The sequence below is a fragment of the Carlito syrichta genome, unplaced genomic scaffold (assembly GCF_000164805.1).
Source record: "Carlito syrichta isolate Samal-C Ts95f unplaced genomic scaffold, Tarsius_syrichta-2.0.1 Scaffold316857, whole genome shotgun sequence".
Classification (NCBI taxonomy): domain Eukaryota; kingdom Metazoa; phylum Chordata; class Mammalia; order Primates; family Tarsiidae; genus Carlito; species Carlito syrichta.
Genome location: NW_007260953.1, coordinates 111587 through 121329, shown reverse-complemented (window position 1 = coordinate 121329; position 9743 = coordinate 111587). Strand labels below are relative to the sequence as shown.

Sequence of the window (9743 nt, the reverse complement as noted above, 5' to 3'; positions counted from 1 at the left end):
TGCCACTGCACTCCAGCCTGGGTGACAGAGTGAGACTCCAGCTCAAAAAAAAAAAAAAAAGCCAGTTGAAACAAAGGATGATCATACTAACTAATAATTCAAACAGAAAGCAGTTATGTACTCGGGCTAAAGTTGGTAGGCAGCAGATGTGTTTGCTTTCTCTATAGTTCTGAAGCCTCAGTTTTAGATCACACAGAAAAGTATACAACTATAAAACTGTCCTGTCCTTGCTGAGCAATTTATACGGTTTTGACCTCAATCCTTGTTCCCAGATTCCAGCTATCTTTACTTCCAATTCTCTATCCATGGCATTCTCACAGGGTACTTGAGAGTTTTTTCCTGTTTGTTTTTGTTTGTTTTTGTTTTTGAGTTGGAGTCTCACTCTGTCGCCCAGACTGGAGTGCAGTGGCCGTTCCCGGCCACCGCAGCCTTGACCTGCTGGGCTCCGGCGATCCTTCCGCCTCAGCCTTCCACGTAGCCAGAATTACAGGCACGCGCTACCACGCCCGGTTGATTTTTTGATTTATTGTAGAGATGAGGTCTCGCTGCCCAGGCGGGTCTCGAACCCGCGGGCTCAGGCAATCCACTCACCTCAGCCTCCCAAAGGCGCGGGATTACAGGCTGAGCCACCGAGCCCGGCTCCTGTTTGTTTTTACACAGGGCTGATTCTTTTTCATTTTTAAATAGTTCCCTGAATTCACTATCACTCTTAAATATTAAATACATAGTAAGTAAAATAACTCTCTATTCTTGTTATTGTATAGAAATAACTTGACTCTTACTGGTACATATACACTCCAAGAGGGAGCTGCAACTGAACAGGTTTGTAGGCTATAATGTGTCTTGTGCCTCATAAGAAACTGGGATTACTGTGAAGCCAATCCAAAACTTTATCCTAGCAGTCAACATAGATTGGATACAAATTCATCTTTCTGTCTAGTAAAAGCATCAGTGTGACAACTGAGGCCAGACATAGAGCTGGAAAGAAACATAATCAGAGTCGTAGCTCTTAATTAGCCACAGAAAACATGAGACCATCATGCTAAAAGTAGAAATAGGCTAGGTGCGGTGACTCACGCCTATAAACCGAACACTTTGGGAGGCTGAGGCAGGAGGACTGCTTGAGCCCAGGAGTTCAAGACCAGCCTAGGCAACATAGTAAGACTCCCATCTCTACAAAAAATAAGGGGGTCAAGGCTGTGGCAAGCCGTGATTATATAGTCTTGAACTCCTTTGCTCATGCAATCCTCCTACCTCAGCAGAATAGGCCGGGTGGGGTAGCTCACACCTGTAATCCCAGCAGTTTGGGAGGCTAAAGTAGGAGAATCACTTGAGGTCAGGAGTTCAATACCAGCCTGGGCAATTTAGCAAGATCCTGTTTCTACAAAAAATAAAATAATTAGCCAGGCATGGGGGCCCACGTCTGTAGTTCCAGCTACTTGAATGCTGAGGCTGGAGGATCACTTGAGCCCAGTTCAAGGCTGGCTGCGGTGAGCTATGATCACACCACAGCACCCCAGTCTGGGCAATAGCGAGGCCCCGTCTCTAAACAAAGAAACAAACAAAAATGCAGAATAATAACTACAAGTAAACTAGAACAAAAAGGACTTAAGTTTGACAAAAGAGGAATTCCAATGTGGATGGTTGTCAGGGAAGGGATGGGTGACTGAGAGAGCAGGAAACCTTCTAAAGGACATTGGTTTATTCAAAGGGAATAGAGAACTGGCTTGCTACATGCTAGACACCGTGGTCAATGCTTTAACCATACTCTCTCATTTTAGCTTCAAACCAATCCTAAAAGACAGGGATCACTAGCCCCATCTTAAAAATGGGGGAACAGAGTCACACAGCTAAGTGACAAAACAATGTTTAAACAGTTACTAAATATCCACTGTGTGTCAAGCAATGTCTGATCTGGTGTTTGGAAAGTTCTGAGAGAAGAATAAAGGAGAAACAAGATGTTTTCAAGGCTACTAATAACCCTAAGGTTCTGTTAAAAAGCATATGCTGGTTACAAATTAAAGGCTCCAGAATGAAACAATATATTCTCCAAGGATTGGTTGTGATATTACAATAGAAGTCAGAAAGAAGTTGGGTGTGGTGGCTCATACCTGCAATCCCAGCACTTTGGGAGGCAAAGGCGAGAAGACTGCCTGAGCCCACAGGTTTCAAGACCAGCCTGGGTAACTTGGTGAAACCTTGTCTCTACAATTAATCAAAGAACTAGTCAGGCGTGGTAGTATGCACCTATAGTTCCAGCTACTTGGAAGGCTGAGGCGGAAGGATCACCTGAGCCCAACAGGTTGAGGCTGTGGTGGCCGTGAGTGTGCCATTGCACTCCAGACTGAGTGACAGAGTGAGACTCTGACTCAAACAAACAAACAAAAAGTAAAAAAGTAAGTATTTTTAATAGCCCCCCCCAACAACAGTTTCTGCTTGTCGACAATGCCTTGTAACTCCTGAATCTCTGAATTAGGGAAGATTCCCTACCTCCACCATCCTCTATTCAGAAGGAAACAAACAAACCTTTGAAACAGTAAAAACAGAAACAAAGTCATCTGGTGCAGAAAAGGGGTAGAGAGAATCCCAGTAAAGAGAGAAGACAAAAGAGAAAGATTAAGATTGTAATCTGTCAGATTATTTTCCCAAGAGCTACCCTGGAAGGCCAAAGATGAATCACTGAAGGTGAACTGAGAAAATATATCTTCAGCTTCAGGCTGTTTTTTACAAGATACCAAGTTTACTGTAGTGAGCACAGGGATTGAAAAGATATCTTGCCTCTAAATCACACATGTCCTTAACAGGTATATTAGCCCACCACAGGTATTCCTAGGTTTTTTGGCAAAGAGCAACATATGCAAGGTGGTTACCTTTTACTATGCATGCTAGTGTGTGTTAGGAAAAAGGTGAAAGAGATGTTAAATTCAATGAACATAGGATTACTGAATTTATAATTGGCTGAACTTCCCACATCTATTTTAACACATCACTTCAGTTTCCCTTTTTTTGCCACATAAAATGATGGTTTCTTTATTTTAATTATACCTCTAGAATTTCATTCCTTATTTCTCTGCCTTGTACATATTAACCCATTCTTGTTTCTCTTCCCTTGGAATAATAATTTTTTACTTAATTCCATGGACTCCCTCTTCCCAACAGTATCTTTTTACCCTAAAGACCCTACGCAGCATTCTTTCCCACTTTATACCTATCAACCCATACCTTTTAATCTAAGGACACCATGGTATCTAACTAAAGATAAACAACACATAACAAATTTTGTTTTACAAGGCACCATATTAAACAACAGTAACTAGACAAAAGTTGAGAGAAGACAAGTTTTTTTTGTTGTTTTGTTTGTTTGTTTGTTTTGAGTTGGAGTCTCACTCTGTCACCTAGACTAGAGTGCAGTGGCCGCTCCCGGCCACCGCGGCCTCGACCTGCTGGGCTCCGGTGATCTTTCTGCCTCAGCCTTCCAAGTAGTTTTTTTTTTTTTTTAGTTGGAGTCTCACTCCGTCGCCCAGGCTGGAGTACAGTGGCACACTCATGGCCACCCCAGCGTCAACATGCAAGCTCAGGCAATCCTTCCACCTTAGCTTTCCAAGTAGCTAGAACTATAGAAGCACACTACCACACCCGGCTAATTTTTGATTTGTTGTAGAGATGAGGTCTCGCCAAGTTGCCTGGGCTGGTCTCGAACTGGTGGGCTTAGGCAATCCACTTGCCTCGGCCTCCCAAAGTGCTGGGATTACAGGCTGAGCCCCTGAGCCCAGCTGAAGATAGTTGTTAATAACAAAATGTGTTTAGTAAATTTGGGAGCTAAAATTTTGTCTAAATTTTTGTCATTTTAAGATCCTTGATAATGATTCTGAGTTCTAAAATTAACTGCTAAAAAATTTAAAATACCAATATCTGTATAATTAAAAATTTCACTGATAACTATTAATTGAGGCTTACAAAGAGAAAACTTCACTATTCCAACTGGCTAGAGTTTAAAATAGTCTAAAAAAATTATTTGCAAGGCATTGACCTTGCCTGGAAATAAATATTAGTCTACCTCAGGTCCCTATACCCCACCAGATATCAGCATGAGCCAATAACCATGTCAGTGTGTGGCAGTCTGGCTACTAGGTGGCATGTACATTTGTCCAAAGGGCCAGAAAGCACCTGGTGGGGTAAACAGACTACTGATAAGAGCAGAACAACTGACGCTATGTAACTGCCACAATAAATGAAATACCACTGCTAGGCTGCAGGAATCCCATCTCAGGCTGAACAAGTTTGATCACCTCTGTTGCTTTTTATTCCTTTTCTCACAGGAAAAAAAAATACACACACACATATATCAGACTGACAACTCTTAGACAGACAACTGTTCCATCAGATTTCTAAGAAGAAAGAAAACAGAAAAGGAGGCGGTGGATGTATGTGTTAGAAAGAGGGAATGAAGATGGGGAAGGGGAAGTACTTTTGTATATAAAGATAGCACTAGTGAACACGGTGAATGGTGAAATGCACTGCCAGTTAGAAGATGACTGTTTTCACACTGGATGAGGTTTCAGATACTAATGGCTTAACAGTGATCCTCTATTGTTGAATCATGAACTGAGAACCTCAGGGGATTCAGAACTAAAAAGCTGGGAATACCAAACAGTGTGTGTCCATGTGAGTTAGACTATTCTGGAACAAACTGAAAATAGCTAATTTATGAGGACTTTTAAGTAACATATTAGAAGAATGATCATTGTATAAAAGGGCAGGGGGAAATTCTGCTTTGATAATTTGACAGTTCAAAATGAACATTGCACTTCCCCTAATTCAAGCTTGATTTCCTTTAGCTAAACATTTCCTTTCTTTAGTACTCCTTTTATAAATCAAATGGAAGGGCTGTTAAGAGTTAACTCACTGGTCCTAAATATAATTGGAGCTAAACAAAAAGATCATTCTCACTGGCATGAACAATCTTCCAGGTAGCTGTGCTATGCTCCCAGCAGTGCGCTGCGCATCACTGATGTGGTTAATGGAGAGAGGAGCCTGCCTGTAGTGAGATGGCAGTGCTGGGATCCCACAAAGACAGCAAGGCCCACTGAGACTTAGCATCAAGGGGTTCTAAATTTAGAACCATTGGGCTCTGTGACTAGTTTGACATCAAAACCACTGGAGAATAAAGCAGATCTGGAGAAACACTGGCCAAGGAAGCCTCACAAACCACATGAAACAACATGACAGGCCAGAGAATTCCACAGAAAAGAGTGAGTGAGAATTTATGTCTTCCTTCCTTCCTTCCTTTCTTCCTTCCTTCCTTTCTTTTTTGAGTCAGGGTCTCATTCTGTTGCCCAGGCTCAAGTGCAGTGGCACCATCACGACCCATCACAGCCTTGACCTACTGGGCTCAGATAATCCTTCCACTTCAGCTTCTCCAGTAGCTGGTGCCATAGGCACATGCAACCATGGCCAGCCAATTTCTTTTTTTTGAGTTGGAGTCTCACTCTGTTGCCCAGGCTGGAGTACGGTGGCACACTCATGGCCACTGCAGCCCCAACCTGCTGGGCTCAGGCAATCCTTCTGTCTCAGCCTTCCAAGTAGGTAGAACTACAGGCATGTGTGACCATGCCTGGCTAATTTTTGGATTTATTGTAGAGACGAGGTCTCACCAAGTTGCCCAGACTGATCTTGTATCCCTGGACTCAGGCAATCCTCTTGCCTCGGCCTCCCAAAGTGCTGGGATTACAGGCATGAGCCACTGTGCCCAGTCATAGAACATATATTTATTAACTGTGCTGAGAGAAAGCTGATTTGGTATCTCAATGTCCTATCCAAGTAGCCTCTCCACTTGTCACCTCAGTTTGCATGTTTAACACACATCAGGAGCAGGCACTGGGAGCTCTTAGTAATAAGTACAAGTACTTAAATACATATCTTAATAATAAGAAATATGCTTGGGGAATGGCTCACACTTTCCTTCCAGTGACTTTCTTTTATCACTTCACCTCAACTCAAGGAACAAAAATAAATGAACATTAGAAATTTAAACCAACAAAATGAAAGGACACAGAGAAATCAGTCAAATAACTTTCCTCTTCTGCAGATGGCTTTGTCACATTCCAAGATTGTTTTTAGAAGGCAAGAATGGGGCCGGGTTCGGTGGCTCAGCCTGTAATTCCAGCACTTTGGGAGGCCAAGGTGAGTGGATTGCTTGAGCCCATGGGTTCGGGATCCACCTGGGCAACTTGGCAAGACCTCACTCTACAATAAATCAAAAATTAGCCAGGTGTGGTAGCATGTGCCTGTAGTTTCGGCTACTTGAGGTGGAAGGATCACCAGAGCCCAGCAGGTGGAGGCTGCGGTGGCCGGGAGCGTGCCACTGCACTCCAGTCTGGACGACAGAGTGAGACTCCAACTCAAAAAAAAGGCAAGAATGAGAAAAGTCACCACTTGACTTATAGCAGTCATTTCAGCTATTTAACAGTGTTTTTAAACTGCAGGTCATAATCTATCAGGTTATAGCATCAATTTAGTGGGTTGCTGCTATCATTTTCAAAAAATGATGTTGAAGGGAGAAGAAAATATCAGTGTGTTTTGCAGGAAGTAAAAGTTTATTTTAGGAAATTTTTATTTCAAGTGTGTGTGTGTGTGTGTGTGTGTGTGTGTGTGTGTGTATACTGGGTCCTGAAAGAAAATGTGTTTCTAGCCAAGTGCGGTGGCTCACGCATATAATCCCAGCACTTTGGGAGACCAAGGCAAGAGGATTGCCTGAGCCCAGAAGTTCAAGGCCAGCCTGAGCAACATGGTGAGACTTTGTTTCTACAATAAATCAAAAAATTAGCTGGGTATGGTGGTGCATACCTGTAGTTCCAACTACTTGGAAGGCTGAGGTGGAAGGATCATCTAAGCCCAGCAGGTCACGACTGTAGTGGCTGTGAGCATGCCACTGCACTCCACCCTGGGTGACAGAGTGAGACTCCTACTCAAAAAAAAATGTATTTCTTACAGTGAATTTAAATCTAAAAAAGTTTAAAAACCACTGAGCTATCAGAAACTTGAAGGAACTAGATCAGGACATCATATTACAGAAAGATTGTATATGGATCACATACGTGTCAATTGTGAAGAAGTTCATGGGTCAAGTGAACAGACAATAAACAAAGATTACTGCCAGAGCTATCCAAGGACTCTCATAGTATACTGGAGCTAAGAAGCATGAACTCTCAGTCTGAAAACACAGGAAACCCACCACTGAAACTGAGCTGAGAAAGAATGGGGGCTTGTTTCTTAGCCCCCTCTAGCATTTATCAAGATAAAAGAAATGTGGACTAGGGAAGGAAACGAGATGACAGTTTCTCCTAGAGTGACACAGGCCATGGCCACAACCAAAGGACTCATTCATTGACTGAGAAATTAAGTCTTTTAGAAGAGGGGTAGATGAAGAGGTTATATGAAAGAAGAAGAAACCACTCTCCCAAGTTCTGCCAAACGAACCCATCATTCTTGGCACAGCCAACCAATGTGACAAATTCTCTTTTCTGAGCATGTCTACATCTTGTATTCCTACCCACTTCTGATCCCAGACTTCAGCAGGAAAGGAAGCTCAGAACAAGAGAGAAGTCTTTCCTAAGTGGATATAAGAAGACTAGCTAGACAATATGCTCTCTTAGGAGATGCCATAGGATCTGTACTCTCTTTTGGGAGTTTACTTCAAGACAGAAGCCAAGATATTCTTCAAATGACAGTATCTTCACGTTTTCTTACATTGAGTCAGACCTGTCCACAGATTCCTGGAGTCTCTTATAAAGTAGGAAAAATGATCTGTCTCACTTCGTAAATTAATGACTAGAAATAAGGAAAAACCTTCACAAATTTCTTCACATGGTCTCAATTATAATAAGAACATTAATTACCCATCACTTTACCATTCCTTTTAGAAAGAAGTGACTAGAGACAATTCCAGCATTATCTTCCTGCTAAGAAATGAAAAGGAACCAGGCATGGTGACTCACGCTTGTAATCCCAGCACTTTGGGAGGCTGAGGCAAGGGTACTCAGCCTGGGCAACATGATGAGATCTTGTCTCTACAAAAAAAAAAAAAAGCCAGGCATGGTGGCACATGCCTGTAGTCACAGCTACTTGCAAGGTTGAGGCAGAAGGCTCACCTGAGCCCAGCAGGTCGAGGCTGTGGTAGCCGTGATCATGCCACTGCCTGGGAGACAGAGTGAGACTCCAATTACAAAAAAAAGAAAGAATGAGAAAGGATTTCTAACTTTGATTATAATTATTCTGTAAAAGCATGTTGAGATGCAAGTATCACATATTCCTTTTATTTTAGAAAAGGAGATGAGGAGGCAAGGAGGCAAGCAAGTTACTCAGGGCCTTGTAGCACAGAAGGCAGAGGCAGGCACAGGCCTTACTTTGGCCTTGTCTGTTTTTCAACTTCCCTGATCATGCTCCTCTGACTCTACCAGCTGCTGCTCAGAGCCCAGAGTCTATATTGCCAAGTTACTTTCTGAGAAAGTTTAAACAAAAGAAAAGCTGGTATATATAGGTACAATTGGTGTATAAATATGAGGTTGGTACCTGTAAGAGAGCATGGTGCATCGTTACCTCCAGTTCGGCTAAAACATGAGCAGCGTCCTCATTGTCCTCTTGGACCTCCAGGTCCTCCTCGGGGATGGTCTTCCAGTTGCCCTGGTGAGCAACCAGCGTGTGCACTAGTTCATACTGTCCAGGGAGTGCCAGGCTGACCCGAGTCCGAGTCCCATAGGTGAAGCGGAGGCGCCGAAGCTTACAGCTCTCCTCACTGCCCAGCTTGGTGGTAGGAAGCACCTGCACCCCCAACAGCAGGTTCAACAGCTGGCACTTGACATTACAATCCTGGCCGAGGATCAGTATGCAAGGGAGGCAGTCCACAATCTGCTGGAGGTACTTCTCTTCCTTAGGCGGAAAGGAAATGCAGCTCAGCGGGCCTGGTTGGGGAAGGGGAGAGTGGAGAAGGAGAAAGGAGTAGAGAGAGAAGAGTGAGGAAGGTAGAGAAAGAGACTCACACAGAGACCCCATTAGGATGTCAGGGTCCTAGAGCAGAAATTTCTAGAAAACTTGGTTGAAGAAGATATTGGGGGAAAAAAAACCCAGTTAGAAAAGGCTCTTCAAATATCAAAAAGAATTCCCCCTCCTAGTTCATTCTCTGGGAACAGTTGTTATTTCTACCCAGAAAGGTGGCAGTGACCTGATCTTCCCTTCCTGTTCCTTTTTCATTTAGTGGAGGGACAGCCTAAGGGAGTTTACAAGGACTACACCACAAACCCAAGATCTTTAAAATGACGAAGACAGAAGAGACTATACTAACTGGGACCTAAGTCCAAGGAGAAACATACTTGAAAAATGTCAAAAGTAGCCAGGCGTGTGGCTCACGCCTGTAATCCCAGCACTTTGAGAGGCAGAGGCGAGAGGATTGCCTGAGCTCAGGGGTTTGAGACCAGCCTGGGCAACATGGCGAGCCCTCGTCTCTACAATAAATTTTTAAAAATCAGCCACGTGTGGCTGTGCCTGTGGCTCCAGCTACTTGGAAGGCAGAGGCGGAAGGATCGCCCGAGCCCAGCTAGTCAAGGCTGCGGTGGTGGAAGCATGCCACTGCACTCCAACCTGGGCAACAGAGTGAGACTCTGACTCAAAAAAAAAAAAAAGAAAGTGTCAAAAGTAAACCCTTCCTTCTGACAGACTTAATACTATATAATATGTATATACAAATC

The 9743-nt window shown here is 43.4% G+C and overlaps 1 protein-coding gene across 2 annotated transcripts in view; it reads right to left on the bottom strand.

Annotated features, from left to right (window-relative positions):
- The window catches only part of DSTYK (dual serine/threonine and tyrosine protein kinase), a 36295-nt gene extending 27135 nt beyond the window's left edge, over positions 1-9160 (bottom strand). For both annotated transcript variants that reach the window (XM_021707369.1, XM_021707368.1), the window contains exon 1: positions 8572-9160. In XM_021707369.1, coding sequence (XP_021563044.1) covers positions 8572-9051 — 480 coding nt within the window. In that variant the 5' untranslated portion in view covers positions 9052-9160. The remainder of the gene's footprint in view (positions 1-8571) is intronic.
- Positions 9161-9743: the final 583 nt, after the last annotated feature.